At 42.0% G+C, this 18,376-nt stretch overlaps 1 protein-coding gene across 1 annotated transcript in view; it reads left to right on the top strand.

Annotated features, from left to right (window-relative positions):
* RYBP (RING1 and YY1 binding protein) overlaps positions 1-18,376 on the top strand; it is a 55,018-nt gene that overhangs the window by 21,311 nt on the left and 15,331 nt on the right. Inside the window, exon 3 of the mRNA XM_035106631.2 lies at positions 18,185-18,367. Within this exon, the coding sequence (XP_034962522.1) occupies positions 18,185-18,367 (183 nt within the window). The remainder of the gene's footprint in view (positions 1-18,184; positions 18,368-18,376) is intronic.

The raw sequence follows: 18,376 nt of genomic DNA, 5'->3' as shown, positions 1-18,376 counted from the left end.
AGTTACGGAAAGAGAAATGCTTACTACTAATATACTACTAAGTTTGTGCAGTTGTTCAGAATTCTAACCCCAGTCCTTACACATAGCTTGCATTTTACTAAGTTTGCATATAGTTACAGTGCAATTCAGTAACCTAAAACTTAAATCCTTCCTGTGGCATAAACATAGTACAGTGGTACCTTGGGTTACAAATGCTTCTGGTTACAGACTCCACTAACCCAGAAGTAGTACCTCGGGTTAAGAACTTTACCTTAGGATGAGAACAGAAATTGTATGTCAGTGGTGCGGCGGCAGCAAGGGGCTCCATTAGCTAAAGTGGTGCTTCAGGTTAAGAACGGACCTCCGGAACGAATTAAGTTCTTAACCAGAGGTACCACTGTACTTAAAAGTAGCTGACAGTACAGGATTTTACCCTGTGTGAGATGTACAGATGGAGTTAAGAGGAATGTTTTACTTGTAGCCCTGCACTAGGCAGGGGGTTGTGCTAGGTGATCTTGAAGGACCTTCCCATTCTTGCCAATCTCTGTGGATAATATTGTTTGCCAGTTGGGTACTTTTAGTGTGGAATTGTAGTTTTTGTTGTGTAGACTCCATAAGTCTATTCGGACCAATTTAGGACTTAAGTCTAGACCTCTTTGACACTGACAGGCATCTACCCCCAAAGTAGTGGTGAAGCTTGAACTAACCACAACACAGGATGTTGTGTCATATCCATATTACATAAACAATTTGTAGAATTTCTGCCTGGGTTACCATTACATGTTGCTGTGGTGAAAGGAGCACAATGTTCTTCAGATGCATCAGACTGACATTTTTAGTGAAAATAGTGTATTTTATTGGCATGTCAGGCAGAAATCCTTAGTTGTTTACATTTCGAATGTTTCTGAAAGCTGTACCTGTAGAATTATGGGTTTCCTGTTAAATACACATTTTAGTTGTACGGGTATTCTGATTCAGCTCCTCATTTTAGAAAGAATTCGTGGTCATAAACAAAGAGGGCATTTTGTTTTATATTTTTCTCTTACCCTGTGCCTCTTCTCCTGCAATTTCCCTTACCCTTTTCATTTTATGCTTATCTTCCCCTAAATTGCAATTTTCTATCATCCCTCCTATTACATTCACTTCAGTTTACAGTACTTAAAAAACCCCAACATTTTATTTATCAGTCTAATTCCCTTCAACACCTCCCCTGGTGACTTTCCCTCAGAGGGAGGGAGCCACCCCCCTCCACAACCTCTTACGGTATATCTCTTGGCCACCTTTGCTCACCATGCCGAATTGCTGTTCATGGCACTGGGTCAGAACCAATAGGCTACTGCTTAGCCAGAAAGTTCCTTTCGTTTCCCTTCTTCCCCTACTTAACCTTATCACAAAATAGGTTCATACTGAGCGTGTGCAGGGGACACCCTTATGAATTGTCGCTGATTATCAATCATAAAAATCCATTTTCAGTAAAAACTCCAAACATGTTAGACAAAAGTGCATACTAGATATTTTTTTGACCTAACACAACAACTTAGTTCTCACCGCATGCAGCACAAATGGAGAAGTCTATCCAGAAAAAACCACTCGTAACAAAGTTTTGCGAAGGCGCACCACCTGTCAGCTTCCAAAGTCTCTCATCAAACATATAACTCATTCAAAACAAGCCATTTCTTACCCTTTCTGCCCCAAATTTGGCATGACAATGCCATCGTCGAGAGTACCCTTGCCTACTCTGCCAAAATTCAGATTGGACTATTGAACTGATTTCTAACTATGAGCTGCAGAAACTAGTCCTCTCCCATTTCTCATGATAGTGGCAGTATGCAAATTCAGCTAACTCACCCTTCACAATGACTATGCTCATACAGTTGCAGTGAAATTAAGAGATTAAATCTGCAAAAAAAATTGAGTCAGAAGTCTTCTAGACTTGCACATTTTGAGAACATATTGCAACTTTCTGTTCTGTTAACTTTTCCTAGCATGTGCTCTGTAGTCTATGACTATGTTGTGTTTTATATTTGACCCTGTTTGAATATCACCCCCCTAAAGTCTCCCCATTGACCTACCCCCAACTGCCGTGGACCAGAATTGCATTCCCTTTCTGCTCATTTTCAACCCAATCCCTTAACTGAGGAAAAACATGAGGGCAAGGCCTGTTCCCAGGTTTCTCCTATGAATAATCCATATGAAGTGTGGATTGGGGGTTGACAGGTCTTGTTGCTGAATATATTTATATCAGCATTCTCACAAATTGATTTGAGAATCTTCTTAAGAAGCAATATGTATAAATTTAAGACTTATTTTTTAAAAACCTACTATAGAAAACTTGAGATTCAAAGAATACAGGAGAAATTGAATGTTACACTACTTGTTTATGCTTGTTTCCCTTCTATTTGGCAATTGTTGAAGCTTTGCTTTTATATTTAAGGATCATGCTACTGATTATAATTGGTCGTGAATTGCATTACCTAAATTGCTTGAAAAGAAATGTCTTTGTAGCATGATTTGCAAGTGGCGTCCCAAGAGATTTAGACATTGTCTTTTCTGAAAAGGTAGGCTCCTCAGTCTTTCATCTTAATAAATTTAGCCACCAACAATGAATAACAGAGGAAAGGCAAGCATTGTCTCTGCATATCTCTGCAGGCATTGTCCTCATGTTTTGTAATCACAATAATACTGGTGGGATCCGCCTATGTATTACAGTATGAATCAATCTGCAGGTTTCATTTATTAGTCAGGTAAAGCAAGGAGGTGTGCTTGTAGTGACATAACATGTTTGCTGTATGTAGCAACACTGGTATGTGAAATGTTCAAGGAGAAGATTTTAGTGGCAAATAAATGGTACCGGTAATTCAGTAGCCTAGCTTGGGGGGAATTCCCAGAACGTATGTGAAGCAGTAGTGGCCAGTGAGGAGAGCAGGTGCTGCACACCTTGTCTTCTGCCAGCAAAGTTTCTACAGTTACTAAGAGACAGAGAGGTGAGCCAGTGGGAAGATTGGCACAGGCCTTCTGGCCACCTGGCCCCTGCCCTGTCAGTAAGTGGCAACAGCTCTGCTGACAGGAGGCCAGGTGGGTGGTCCTTCCCCCCCCCCCCAAATGCTGTGCAGATACTGACTTTCCTCTTTACTTTGGCGTCCGGTAATTTTGTTGCTCATAAAACAACTGGAGGCTCTTGGACTCGAGAGATGACGTTCTTTCCCCTGCCCACCAACCGTTGCTACCCTTGTGATGAAACAGAACTTTTCTGGCAGATCACTTTAAGAGATTTAGGCTGAAGCACAGCCCCACCACAATCTCCACAAAGTGGGCCATCAAGAAAACCTAGTTAATGACCCGTTTAACCACTTGCATTAGAATGGCATTCTGTGGAAGCTCTCTTTGCCTCGAGTTATAGCAAAACTGTTGGTAAGAATGATGGAGTATGTAGTGCTGCCAGTTGTTTGCAACCCAATTCATAAATCGATTAAAGGCTATCACAACCTTTCTTAGAATCATAGAAGCATAGAGTTGGAAGAGACCACAAGGGCCATCCAGTCCAACCCCCTGCCAAGCAGGAAACACCATCAAAGCATTCCTGACAGATGGCTGATTTGCTGGTACTGTTTGCCCGGGAACAACGGTGGCAGTACTCAGTGAGCGTGTGGATACCTAAGGAAGAGTGAATGAATTTTACCCTATTCTCTCAATGAAAACCTGGCTTTGGAAGACAGCAGCCTGCTTGGGAGTAGGGCTGTGTAGGCGACTGGGTGCCTTACACTACAGTTTGTAGGCATTTCTTTTGGATCAGGACTCTCTGTTTGCTTTTATGAATTGAGGAGAGTGAATAATTATTGAACTTGTGGGTTGGGGGAGAGTGAATGTAATAATGTTTAGCTGGCATTTTGTTAGTATTCTTTTATTGAAGATTTAGGAATTGTGTTGTTTAACCTGCAATTATTATGATCTATGGGTGGTGCTGTGGGTTAAACCACAGAGCCCAGGGCTTGCCAATCAAAAGGTTGGTGGTTCGAATCCCCGCAATGGGGTGAGCTCCCGTTGCTTGGTCCCAGCTCCTGCCAACCTAGCAGTTAGGAAGCACATCAAAAGTGTAAGTAGATAAATAGGTACCGCTACAGCGGGAAGGTAAACGGCGTTTCTGTGTGCTGCTCTGGTTTGCCAGAAGCGGCTTTGTCATGCTGGCCACGCCAGCTCCCTCGGCCAATAACGCGAGATGAGCGCCGCAACCCCAGAGTCGGTCACGACTGGACCTAATGATCAGGGGTCCCTTTACCCTATTCCTTTATTATTTTGTTTTCATCGTTCGCAGTGGAGGCTGGTCCTCTGGGGCACAGCCCTCCCACTGGAAATGTCAAGTAATTTCTAAACATTTCCTCCTCAGAATCTCCAAGCCATACAGTCTTTCCTGTCCTACAAACTTATAACTGTGGATCACTCAGCAGATCCTAATGCAGTAGTATGGCTATCGCAAAGAAGTTCGTTTTCTTTACCTGGCCCAATATGTCTCCACTTCTTTCACCAAATCTGGAAGATAGTCTCCCAAAACTCAGACATAATAGAGGTTGACTATGCTTAGTCTGGTGTGATGAACTCTGCACATGAGCAGAGATTATTATTTCACATTTTCAGGACTGAACCATGCATTGCAGATATGTTCTGCTATGCTCTGGTGTACCCTGCCTCAAATGAAAAAGCAAACATTTTTTGTCCGTTGATTGGAATACTCAGTTCTTTTAATTTAGAGAAAATTTGTTCAGGATAATGAATAGCTCAATTGATTTTTTTTTTGGGGGGGGAGGAAAATTGTATGTAACTGGAAGCAAGTTTTACTCACATTTTAAAAGTTTTCAGTTTTTTTGCAATGGATGTGTAGATGTAAACAATACATGAATTCAGAAATTTACGTCATGTGGTATGACTTAATTTCTAAATTAGAGGTATGGAGTCGGTTTTGTCTGAAAATCATACTTAGGCCCTCTGTAAATGGAAGCTTTTTCCCTGCCCACAGATGAGAACAATTGTGTTGTTTGTTCTTTAGAGAGGAGGAGACAATGACACTTTGCACATGTGCCATGCAAATCATATTGTGATGAAAACAATAAGGTTTCTGTTTTTGTTTTTTGTTTATATCCCGCCCATCTCTAGCCACTCTGGGCGGCTTACAACACATCAAACATTTCAAAAAAAATCCTCTACAAGCAACAAACAAACCAATAAATCAATAAACCACCACCACCACCAACAGTTTACAGTTATACCCAAATTACAATAACTGCCAACCCCAATTAAACATTTATCCAACACCAACCTGACAAAAATAAAAAAGAACCAAAATTAGAACCATTTAAAATATTTTTAAACATTTTAGCCAGTTGCCCCAACCCAAGAGTTGTTCCAGCAACGTCCCAATGGCCTCCCAGGACTTTTAGCTGTTCAAAGTCAGTGTGGGCCCTGGCCCCTCAGCCAGGTAAAAAGTGAGCAGTCTTTCTTCCAACACTCAGGCGGTAGCAGCAGGTTAAAAACATCTCACCCTACCAAGTCAAAATGTTACCAGCTACCACTTGTAAACCACTTTGGGATTCACTTGAATGGAAAGTAGCACAGAAATACACTTAGTCTGAAATACTAAATGAATGTGAGTGTTGGAAGAGTCAGGCTAAAAGTATTTCTTTACACAGTGCATGGTTAAATCATGGGATTAGTTCCTGCAAAAGGTGCTGATGACCACCAACTTGGACGGATTTAACATAGGATTAGACACATTCATGAAGCATGAAGCTATGAATGGCTGCTAGCCATGATGGCTGTGTTCTTACCTCCAAATGCAGTATGCTTCTCAATACCAGTTGCTGGGAATTGCAGGTGGGGAGAGTTCTCTTGTTCTCAGGTCCTGCCTGTGGCTGGTTGGCCATTGTGAGAACAGGGTACTGGACTAGAAGGGCTTTTGGAGCCCTTATATAGGTCTTCCTATATTTTTGCTCTGCTTGGCAATGAAAAGGGTTTCCCAGAATGATTTGGAACCCCCTAAGCAAAGGAATGAGAGGGCAAAAGATGCAGGATAAAGCAAACAGTTCTCAAGGTTCCCTCTTTTTATGTTCTGGTTTAGTTGCCATTGACTGTTTACTCCTTTCTCTCCTCTTACACCTGCTACCGCCGTGTCTAGCTAGACAGAGACAGCCACTTACTGCTCGGTTGCAGAGAACTGGCAGTGTTCATTGGTGGCAGTTTGGGCAGGGCTGCATGTGCTGTAATGACTGTGATGAATGCTGTGGGAGCAGAGAAGAAAAGCTTGGCAGGCTGCTGTCAGAGCCTGTGGCGCACATGTGAAATTCTCCAGCAGCAGTCTCTATTGGAGCAGCTGTGAAATCATGGAGAGAAGCCAGACAGCTTGGAAACAGCCATTCACCACTTAACCCTCAGCCGTGGGAGCCCATTTACAGAGGGGATAAATAAGGCAACATGCTACTCCTACCCCCTGCAATGTCTCCCTCCTGTTTCTAAACATCTCTTTCCTGATCTATCGAAGCCCCTTGAAGCACCCTTGGAACACTTGAGGAACCTAAAGCAAAGTAATGCGGTTAATAAAATGGACTTAGTTTTCTTATAGAAATGGCTAGAATTTTTGTGACATGCCTTCAGAAGATGACTGTTCAAAAGAAAAATAGGCGACAATCCAATTAAAGCTATTTCTTTTAACTTGATGCGTTTTCAAGCTCTGAATTCTCATCATAGAAATTATTGTCCGAATTGTGGTAATAGAGCTACCAGTAATTATTTCATTGATTGTGGCATATACACAGTCTCTGAATCAGCTCTACCTGTAGCTTTCATTCTGCATGGGAGCTATAGCTGCAGAGCTAGAATTAGCCTACAGATGGAATTACTTATTTTTCACTAATTTTTAGCTGATAGAAATGTGAGGTGCTATTGAACACATCTGTATTTGCTTGTAGCAGTGACTTCTGTTACGGATTGGCTGAGCTGGTGTAATGTCATGAAATGTTCATTTGATGAGTTGATAAAGCAGTTCAGCATCTGGGAAAGAAGGAAGAGTTCAATTAAAACACATGAGGTGGGGTCTGGAAAGAGAGAATAGGGTTTCTGAGGATCAGAGAGCCCAAAGAAAATGAGGCTAAAAAGTGTGCAGAGTAGGCAGTACAGTCATACCTCTGGATACGAATGCTGCGGGTTGCGTACAACACGGGTTATAAACTTGCTGAACCCGGAAGTAACGGAACTGGTTACTTCCGGGTTTGGAGGTTCACACATGCGCAGAAGCGTCGAATAACGTCATGTGCAGAAGCGCCGAATCGCAACCCCCGTGTGCACAGAAGCACTGATGCAGGTTGCGTACTGCTCATGTTGCAAATGGAGCTGCAGAACCGATCCCGTTCGCAAACAGAGGTACCACTGTAGATGGAAGAAGCTTGGGGAAAGAGGCATACAGCTAAGTGGGGCTAGGTACATAATTAACAGCACTCCCAATAACTTTAAGAAAAAAAGTGAGACAAACATGACCAGTTTGAGAGTGGGTAATTTGGAGTAGCAAGGGAAAGGGCATTTGATTATTTCCACAGCTACAATTTTCCGTGTTTCTTTACCTACTCCCAAATATGCTCAAACCCTAAGCCTCAAGATTCATTACAGAATGTTCACACCATATACTGCTCATATACTGCAAACACTTGGTGAAGTACTAATCAAGCTCTTGTCGTAGAAAGAAGTGGAAGTGTTGTGGGATAAGGAGCTGAAAAAGGACCCACGCTCTTATGGTAATTCCAGAGAAAGATGAAGCATTAGGACATGGGTAGGCAAACTAAGGTCCGCAGGCCGGATCAGGCCCAATTTCCTTCTGGATCTGGCCCGCGGACAGTCTGGGAATCAGGTTGATCGCCAGCATGCACGTTCTTTCCCCCTCCCTCTTCCTCACATAGCGGTGGCGGCAGCGCCTCCTACCTCCCTCCTCCTGGCTTCTCCCCACCCTGCCTAGAGGAGGAAGGGGGCTGGGCTTTGTTGGTGCCAGCAGCAGCAGTGCTCAAGCGGCTGCCTTTTTAAGCCGCCCCTCTCTGGAACCCTTTCACTTGTTGCTTATCGTCCCGCTGCCACCACTAGCCCCTGCTGCTTGCAAGACACAGGTAACCAGCCACTGGGGCTTGTGGTGCTCTTGCATCATTTATTTATTTTTTTCAAAATATAGTCCGCCCCCCCCCCCCAAGGTCTGAGAGACAGTGGACCGGCCCCCTGCTGAAAATGTTTGCTGACCCCTGCATTAGGACTTAAGAGATGAGAAGTAGAAGCTGGAATAAGCACCGTAGGAGAAAGAGAATTTCACAATGATGCCAGGTAAACTGCCCCACCCACCCAACATGGTCTCAAATCAAACTCTGCGGGCAAAGGCACACCCTGCAAGGCTCCAAGAATTGACATAGAATCATAACATCTTAGAGTTGGAAGGTCCCCCAAGGGTCATCTATTCCAACCCCCTGCAATGCAGGACTCTCAGCTAAAGCATCCATGATAGATGATCATCCAACCTCTGTTTAAAAACCTCCAAGGAAGGAGAGTCCACCACCTCTCATGGGAGTCTGTTCCACTGCTGAACAGCTCTTACTGTCAGAAAGTTTTTCCGAATGTTCAGTTGGAATCTCGTTTCTTGTAACTTGAAGCCATTGGTTCGAGTCCTACCCTCCAGAGCAAGAGAAAACAAGCATGTTCCTTCTTCCATGTGACAGCCCTTAAGATATTTGAAGATGGCTGTCATATCTCCTCTCAGTCTCCTCTTTTCCAGGCTTAACATACCCAGCTTCTTCAAGCCGCCTCATAAGGCTTAGTTTCCAGACCCTTTATCTTCTTGGTGCCCAGAATTGGACACATCATTCAAAGTGTGGTCTGACTAAGGCAGAATAGAGTGGTACTATTACTTCCCTTGATCTGGACACTAGACTTCTGTTGATGCAGCTAGAATAGCATTAGCTTTTGTTGCTGCTGCATCACACTGTTGACTCATGTGGTCCACCAATACCCCTAGATCCTTTTCACATGTACTGCTAGTAAGCCAGATGTCCCCCATCCTATATTTGTGCATCTGGTTCTTCCTGCCTAAGTGCAGAACCTTACATTTGTCCCTTTTGAAATTCATTCTGTTAAGGTCATTTTGACCTGCATATTTTCTCAATATGCAGACTGGACTATAGGTATAATAATAGCAGCATATAAGTCAGGATTCATGCATTTTTGAAACTTTTGGTCATCTTCCTTTTTTGAATAACACAGCTGTGAGGGAAATGTACTTTTTGTACAGGGTATTTGTAATACAAGATGCTTGGCCAATCACAAGCAGGTAAGGGGTGGCTCACCAGGGCCTAGCACTCCTTTTTGCCACGTGCATTTTCTTGGAGCAACCCTGGTTTGTTTCTGGTGGGAGAGGGTGATCGCTGACGCTCCCATTTTGACCAGTAGGGTAATTTTGGATAAATTACAAAAAATATAAATAAAACATGTTTTATTTGCAAACAAAACATTCAAATGACTACCTTTCTACTGGTAGGATGGGGGCATGGGTGTAGCCAGGATTTTTGTTCGGGGGGGATAGGCTTTTGGGGGGGCAGAATCTCAGATTTGTATTGATTTTTACTTGGGGGGGGAAGGAAGGGGGCCACGGTTGGGAAAAAGTTCGGAAACACTGGGCTAATCTATTTTGTGTCCTAAGATGAGAAGTTAATGTAGAATTTCAGTTTTCAAGATTGTGCTAGAGCTGTAGAATGCACAGTTCTTTACTCAAACATAAATCAGTGTTTGCTGGAGCTCTGTCCACTATTACTAAGCAGCCTTTGTGTTTTCTCCTTTGTAAAATATATATAAAATATTATGTGTTTAATTGGCATATATGACAAATATTAGCTTTTTCTCTATTGTGCAAAATGTCCTAACAGTTTTGAGACCAAAGTAAGCAAGACCCAAGTGCATACTTCATAATAAAAGGTAAAGGGACCCCTGACCGTTAGGTCCAGTCACGGACGACTCTGGGGTTGCGGCGCTCATCTCGCTTTACTGGCCGAGGGAGCCGACGTTTGTCCGCAGATAGCTTCCGGGTCATGTGGCTAGCATGACAAAGCCACTTCTGGTGAACCAGAGCAGCGCACGGAAACGCTGTTGACCTTCTCGCTGGAGCAGTACCTATTTATCTACTTGCACTTTGACGTACTTTCAAACTGCTAGGTGGGCAGGAGCAGGGACCGAGCAATGGGAGCTCACCCCGTTGCGGGGATTCGAACCGCCAACCTTCTGATCAGCAAGCCCAAGAGGCTCAGTGGTTTAGACCACAGCGTCACCCGCGTCCAACTCATTTGCCCAGTTTTATCCAAATCACACCTGAGAGAAAGCAAAGGCCCTTTATACAAGAAAGCAATTTCCTAGAAAGAATAACTATTTTTGGCTGAGATTTTCCTGTGTGAGCAGTGCTAAGTTTTTCTGCGCTCTTATGATGTACTGGAAAAGGCTGGCTGGGTCAGAGAACTCGCATAGGAGAATAGCATACTATTTGGTTAGGTGTACAGTAATTAAACTCTTTTGAGTGGAATCAGTTTGCTTTTTTAAAAGGTTTAGAATCCTATTTGTTGAATTAAGTATTTTTCTGTGTTTAATGTGTATCAATTTAGATTTTGTGAGTTCAGCTCAGTTGTTTCAAGGAGATGACATGATTAATTGGGCTCTAAATAATATAATATAGATCATTAATTGGGCTTTAAATAATCCAATACAGATCATGTTTATCATTCTCACTACTTAATGCGGCTAGTAATTCTGTCAAATTTTCATTGACATGGGAAGGAAGTTGAAACCTGCAGACTGGTACACATTTAACTGTAGAGATCCTGTAGGGGGTATGTCTTTCTGTTAGTCTAAAAGCATTAAGAAATAACAGATACTATCAACTTTTTTGAGCATTTGAATAATGCTAAATTATTGCTGATACTCATTCCGTTCTGTCAGATATATGCGAATTTCTGCATATCATGATTTTTCTGGGTTTTGTTTTAAAAACAGGGTTTTGCATGAAATGGCAGGTGAAGACAAAATTTTGACAAGAAATGCCCGTATTGTACAGTAGTATTTAAAGTAGCACCTGCTAGGGATTCTTCAGTGGCACATCACTTGCATCAAAGATAGAATGAAGTGAAGTTTAGAGTCTCATATCAAAACATGATTGTATCCCTAGGTGTTGAAATTAATGCTAATTTATATTATCTAATGTGCTGTACAGTTTTGAAACAAGCAGCATTAAAAAAATTACACCGACTTTTTTCTGAGCAACAGATCCATTTTGACTGCAGCAATTGAAAGATAAACAAAATATTGTATTTCTTATGGTAGATGAGTGTCTTTATGTTAGGGCGGGGAGGGAACTCTCAAAATTGGTTTGTTTCTTTCTGGTTTGGCTTTTACAGAGTATTTTATTGAACATGCTTTGTCTGGTAATTTTTATTAGGCCATTCATAATTACAAATAAGAAATAAAGTTTACTTTTCAAGCACAGGGCAAAAGTTTATCTGGTTGTGTAGTACACAATTGCATTGAAACAGTTCTTCATGTGGAGCACAAAGTTGAACAATGTCGTTCAATTTTCCAATGCCAATAGGTAACCTTTTGATTTGCCTTGTGCTTTGCTTTACAGGAAGTGAATCGCGTTCATAAATGTTTAGGGACCCTTCTTACTAAAATTTGTTAATAAGTAGTAGTTTGGCAGCTCTGTGTTTTCATGTTTTGTTGCTTCATCTCCGAGAAAGGTTATATCTGTAACATTGCCATTCTGTCTGGTTATACCCTGTTTGGTGGCTTTTGAACTCTTAGATGAGTGCTGGAACTATCCAGATCTGTGAAAAGAAAAGTTTATAACCATACTTTAAAACATACAGGTACAGAAGTTAAAATACTAAAACAAATCCCCTTTAGACGAAGCTAAGCAGAAACCAGAGGATTTTCCTCTGACTCTCAGAAATGGCTCCTAGGATTCTCTGTGATGTTCTTTATAACATACCTAGGAGATGCTGCTGGACTCCAACCCATATCAGTCGCAGCCAGCATGGCAAATAGGGATTATGGCAGTTGCAGCCCAACAACACCTGGAAGGTACCAGGTTAACCTTTCCTAGAGGAGATTGTCCTATGGTCTGAAATGGGTTGGGCAGCAGCAGCAGCAGCAGCAGGAGGGATTCCCTTCTAAGGCTTTGCAATCTAATAGCCACTCCAGGAAAGAGGCATCAACAGCCCTCAAACAAAATGCTCTTTATAATTAATTCATTATCATTAATCAGCACTATTATTTATATAATGTTCAATGCCAAAACAAACCTCCAAACAGATTTCAAGTAGTAGACACACATTTTTACATAAGGCAACTAAATTGATAAAGCCTACCTGTTTAATGTGAGGACAGCTTAATGAACTTGGGGAAGTGTGTGCATAATGTTCAAAATATGGCAGGAGTTATTCTAAAATTAAATGTATGGGGAAAGAGGCAAAAGACCTGGTAAATTGTATAGGTTGAAAGTATGCCTGCATTGTATAGGGTGGAATATAATAGAGGGTTATTATGAGATGGTGTCCTGCCCCATTATTAGGAGCATCTGGTTTGGAACAAATTATCCCCTGGGGATGCAGGGGAAATGTATATTATTGCTCAAATGAGGAGGATAGAATTAGGCATTGAGAGTTCAGGGACACATAATAGTAATTCAGAGAGGTCATAGCACCATAGGGTAAAACATGTGCCAAAGACATTTGAAGAGATACAACATATACAAGTTATCTATATGCTAATGCTAGAAGCTTCTGAGTCAAGATGGATTTTTGGTCTTAGAGGACTGCACAGATACAGTGGGGATAATGAAAACCTGGTAGACAGAGTGGGGATGAAAGCCCTTTGAAGCTGCTCACTATTCTCCTTTCAGCCTCAAGCTAGTGGCACCAGGGTTGGGGAGAGAACTCTCCTGCACTCCTCCACTGCCTCTGCCTCTTCACTTAAAGGACAAGTATAAGCTGCTTCAGACTAGACTTTTGCAAAGCACATTAAGGCAGCCTCCAGCACTAAGCAGGACACAAACACACACCCCAATTGGCCAATGCAATGGAAGGGGGAGCCAGCTTGTTCTGGGCACGTGCCTGAGCTTACTGCATGGAGGTCTCTGGCACACCCAAACCCAGCACTCAGCAGGATCATACCATGTCCCCCTGGGCACCAGCTGATGTGACAAGGATCCTGCTTGGTGCAAGTGTACAAGAGAGTTCTCTCTACAGGGAGTTCTCTCTCACGCACATGAACCTGGCCAGTTTGGAAGAGCATGTAAACAGACAGTAAGGCTTCTTCCTTTGAAAGGAAGTGGGGGGAGGGTTCCCATTAGTAGCACCTTGCTGCCTGCTACCTGCCTTGAAGTCCTGACTTTGGGACTTCAAAGCACCAAATCCCCTGAATTCATTTGTGACCCACCCCCTGTCAAATTTGGCCCGTGAGACAGATTATGATAAGGATCTGGCCTATGGAGCCGGAAAGGTTCCCTATCCCCAATGTATCCCATCTATCTAATTCAATATATACAATAACTAGTGGCCTTGTAACTGGTGTTTAGAAATTGCAAGACACCAAGGAATACAGTTTGAAATTGGTAAATAAAATCAGTGCAGTTTTGAAAGTTGTACATTTGTTATGTTTTCTAAGAACTGCAGCCATCTACCATAAATTTTTTATCACATGACTTTTTTTTACAATTTTTGGCTAAAACTTGAATTTACATTTACTTTGGATAATAAGGATTTTTATGCAGTGTATTCACTTGGAATTAATTTCTTCTTTGGAACTTTGCTAGAAATTTGGGTTAGGTTTTTAAACCTTTACTTAGTTTTCTAGAGGGGGTCATAGTACTGCCATTTCATTTTAAAATCTACTTTTCTAGTAAAGTGCCCTAGCAGAATCATGGTGCACAAAGCAGAAGTAGGGGAGACCATAGCCTGACTCTATCCTTTGGTAGACCATGAGACTCTTCATCTCAGGATCATGGGTTTGAGCCTCACATTGGGCAAAAGATTCCTGCATTGCAGGGGATTGGGCTAGATGACCCTCATGGTTCCTTCGAGCTCTACAATTCTATGATTCCTCAGTACTGAAGTAGTTTTCAAAGTCCACAGATGTTATTACCCCGTGAAAACATTTGTCAATAACGGTTTTCCATGCTAAGTAAATATTTATTTTCGGTGTTTTCTCCAGTAAGCATTGGCCTCATATTGTTGTTGCATATTGTTTCTGTCACGTTTTGATGTTTAAAAAGAAAGCACATGTTGTGCTAGGCATTCTGTACACCTAAGCAGATTAGACTGGTTTCAAATTATATAGCAAAAGCATTGCAAACTGGGTAACACCAGCAAAAGGAAATCAAGGTCCTGTGAAGTGATGAAAATTGTTTTGGTCAGCAAAGGAGTGGAAGATTCACACCTTACTTTTCTGCTGATACTTTCACAGTTCATATCTGCGTCCTTTACTGGAAGCTCCCATTTTAAATAAGTACAGTACTAAAAATAGCCAAGGCTCTGTAAGTTTGGGTAGGATAATCTAAAAAATGTGGTGTCAGCTTTGCAAGGATATAGTGTTTTGTGGGTGATTTCTCCTTTATTATACAATACTTTATTGTAAAGAACAAGGCTGTGAAAGATCAAACTAGTAATGTCCAGGTAATCCATTTTGCAAAATATGAGGGATGTTGCAAATGCTGAGAGCAAATGAGATATTTGCATACTGCTATTTCTTTGACAGTGGAAATCTATATGCTTTGTATATACATGGCACTTCAGGTGATAAATGTTTAGCAAGGCTCCTAACACAGTGGCAAGTGAAACCTCATCCAGGACTCAGGAAATCAGTAGCAATAGTCTTCTCTTAATTGTAATTGGCCCTGTCATTTTTGAATATCAAGCAAATGAAGTGGCTTATTATTAGCTCTTGTTCCACACTTCTCTGAAGTCTCTCAGCCTCTTTCACCTCACAGAGTGTTTGTTGTGGGGGAGGAAGGGAAAGGAGATTGTTAGCCGCTTTGAGACTCCTTAGGGTACTGATAGAGCAGGATATCAAATCCAAACTCTTCTTCAATTACACCCTGCTTCAGGTTAAGTACGCTTCAGGTTGAGTACTCCGCGGACCCATCTTCTTCTTTATACTTAGAAGAGTAACTTTTTTACTGTTTATTTAAGTGGAATTTACTTATTTAATTGGGGGGGGGGGAGAGGTCACTCCAGGTTTGAGGATACACCCTCTCCAAATGACCATGCCCCTAGTAGACATATCAGAAGAAGAGCAGAAGGAGAAGTGCTGATATAGGTGAGGAAGATGCTACTTCAATTCCCTCAGTCTCCCTCACTGAAAAGGATTAAACAGGAAAAAAAACATTCTGAAAGGGGCCATCCAGTGTAGTGCAGCTGCCTTCATAGGCTTCGCACTGTGAAAATAGCTATGAGGCACTGCTGCAAGCAAGGGAGCCTTCACCAATGCTCCCACCCTTGTAGTGTTGTTCTTCAGTGACTCTTCTCAGAGGCATTGCTTACTCAGGCGTCGGAGCTCCTCTGGATGCTTTGCCCTTGCTGCCTGGTGCCTAAGAGGAGTGCTAGAGCCCATTTTAATCCTCCCCAATGTCCTTAATGCAGTGTTGCTCTGGAGAGAGGCTGCACTGAGGAATTTGGGAATGGGTTAAAATGACTGCTTACTTTGCTGCTGCAAGCTTCTTTGCAGCCCTCTCATCACAGCTAAGTTTTGAGATTTAGATACCCTATTTTAGTTACTTAATGATCCAGAATTAGCCTCCACAGTCACTTACGGACTCATTGTTAAATCCGTGTTTATGGAAGACAATCTTACTCAGCTACAAGTGATTGCCAAAAGAAGAAAAGAAGGTATTAAATTATGTATAAATCTGATAAATCCCCTAAAGGACATGTGCCATGTCATGCAATCTTCATTTTCATCCAGGAAAACTAAAAAAAACTGATGAAGACAGTTCTAGGGATAGTTTTCTACCCCAAGATACCTTCCAGTGTATCTTGAAGTAGTAGTAGAAGAAGAAGGAGAAGAAAAGTTTGGATTTGATATCCCGCTTTATCACTACCCTAAGGAGTCTCAAAGTGGCTAACAATTTCCTTTTCCCTTCCTCCCGCACAACAAGACTTCAGAGAAGCATGACTAGCCCAATGTCACCCAGCAGCTGCATGTGGAGGAGCGGGGGCGGGAACCCGGTTCACCAGATTACAAGTCCACCACTCTTAACCACTACATCACGCTGGCTCTCTAGTAGAATGCGCCAAACAGAGCTATGTGTGTTGTGTCAGGAGAATAGCACTTTAATCTCCTCCCCTGGATCAATTTCAGAGATATTTTTCTACCCAAGCATAATTCAAATGTGTCACGGGTCTAGTAAAATGTTCCAATATAAAGCCATGTATAGAATATCAGAAGGAGGGCCTTTTGGCTGGGTTTTGGTTGAAAAAACACATGGGATTCCCCCCCCCCCAAACACACATTATGTTAACAATGAGGAAGAATACCTATTTCTATGTAAATCTTGCAATGAAACGGGCATCTGAGGTGGATTTTAACCCATTCTTTTTCTTTTTTTTACATACAAAGGCAAAGTTTTATGCAATTCACCAGATCCATTTCCATTACACACTGCCAGAATGATATCTCACACTGCTTCACCTACTGGAGTCTGTAGATGCCTGTGGTTGTAAATAAAAACCACACCATCACCTCCAAGTATTTTGGCTTGAAAGTATGTTGGATCTATAGACTGAAAGATTGCTAGCTGTTATTACAGCAGCTACTTATTAGTCTACAACTATACAACAACAGGCTTCTATCAACTTCAGGACATCTTTTATGTGCAGAACCTGCTAAAAATGCCTTTCATATTTGTTGCTTTCTTGTTGGCCATGCAGGTTTACATGTCAATATGTTATAATGATCATGGAAGTTTGCAAGAAATAGTGTTAAGACACAGTGCCAGTTGGAGGCTGGCAGAGACAAGACTGCTAATGGCACACTCAATTTACCATTTGTTTTAGATTTGCTCTGATTGACAATCACTGTGTTGTGGTTGTCAGGCTTGTAGCTTTAGGGAAGAAGGATTTATTCTGAATAATTACTGTTGAGTGAGACATTACTAACTCTGCTTTATATGTTTAACAAATTGCTAGTGTCCATTTAATGAAACAATACAAGCAGTCTGAAAGCTGTCTGTTGGCATAGCACTTCACCAAACTTCTGAAGTGGCAGATTTTCAGAAACCATGATGGCAAGAAATTTCCTAAAGAAGGAAGACAGTGGGGGGGGGGTTCAGGTTCCAGGGCTGCTTCTGTTTGGGCACATAATGTGCAGGGTTTCATTCACTTATATTCTGTAGAGGGATTTTCACTAAAATCAATGATGACAAGGATCCTCAATTTTATATACAGTGGTACCTCGGTTTACAAACACAATTGGTTCCGGAAGTCTGTACAGTGGAACCTCGGTTTACAACTACCTCTGTTTATGAACGCCTCCGTTTACGAACGCTGCAGACCCGGAAGTGTTTACATCCGGGTTCCGCGGTGTAGGATGCGCAGATAGCGCATGTGCAGAAGCGATCAGTGCAGCGTGTGTGTGCGCAGAAGCTCTATCGGTGTTTCACGCACGCGCAGAAGCGTGCCTTCGGGGAGCGAATGCCTCCATTTACGAACGCCTCCCTGGAACAGATTGCGTTCGTAAACCAAGGTTCCACTGTAATCTATTCCAGACGGGTCCGTGGAGTACTCAACCTGAAGCATACTTAACCCGAGGTATGAGTGTAATTGGTTCCGGAAGTCCGTACTTAACCTGAAGCATACTTAACCTGAAGCGAACTTTCCCATTGAAAGTAATGGAAAGTGGATTAATCCGTTCCAGACAGGTGCATGGAGTACTTAAACTGAAAATAGTCAAACCGAGACATACTTTAACCAAGGTATGACTTACAGGGAATATTCAGAAAGTTAAGTACCATGAACCATACCTTTAACATGTGAATGTACCACTTAGAAATACTGTTTGTTTTGATATGTTTGTTTTTATTGATGTTTGGTTACAGTCTAACTCACCCTTTTTATAAATAAAGTCACTGACTCCCCCCCCCCAATATCTCACCTCTTAGGAAACCTAGGATAAATTCTCAGCTTGTGGCACAACAAGTTGCTCAGCAATATGCTACACCACCACCTCCTAAAAAGGAGAAGAAAGAGAAGGTGGAAAAGCAGGAAGAGAAAAAACCAGAAAAAGAAAAAGAAAAAGAAATTAGTCAAAGTGTTATAAAGAAGAGTACCAGCAAGAAGACCAAGTATGTTTC

This window comes from Zootoca vivipara, chromosome 2, assembly GCF_963506605.1.
Source record: "Zootoca vivipara chromosome 2, rZooViv1.1, whole genome shotgun sequence".
Classification (NCBI taxonomy): Eukaryota; Metazoa; Chordata; class Lepidosauria; order Squamata; family Lacertidae; genus Zootoca; species Zootoca vivipara.
Note: the sequence above shows the minus strand (reverse complement) of the source record. Positions and strands in the feature narration are given on the sequence as shown.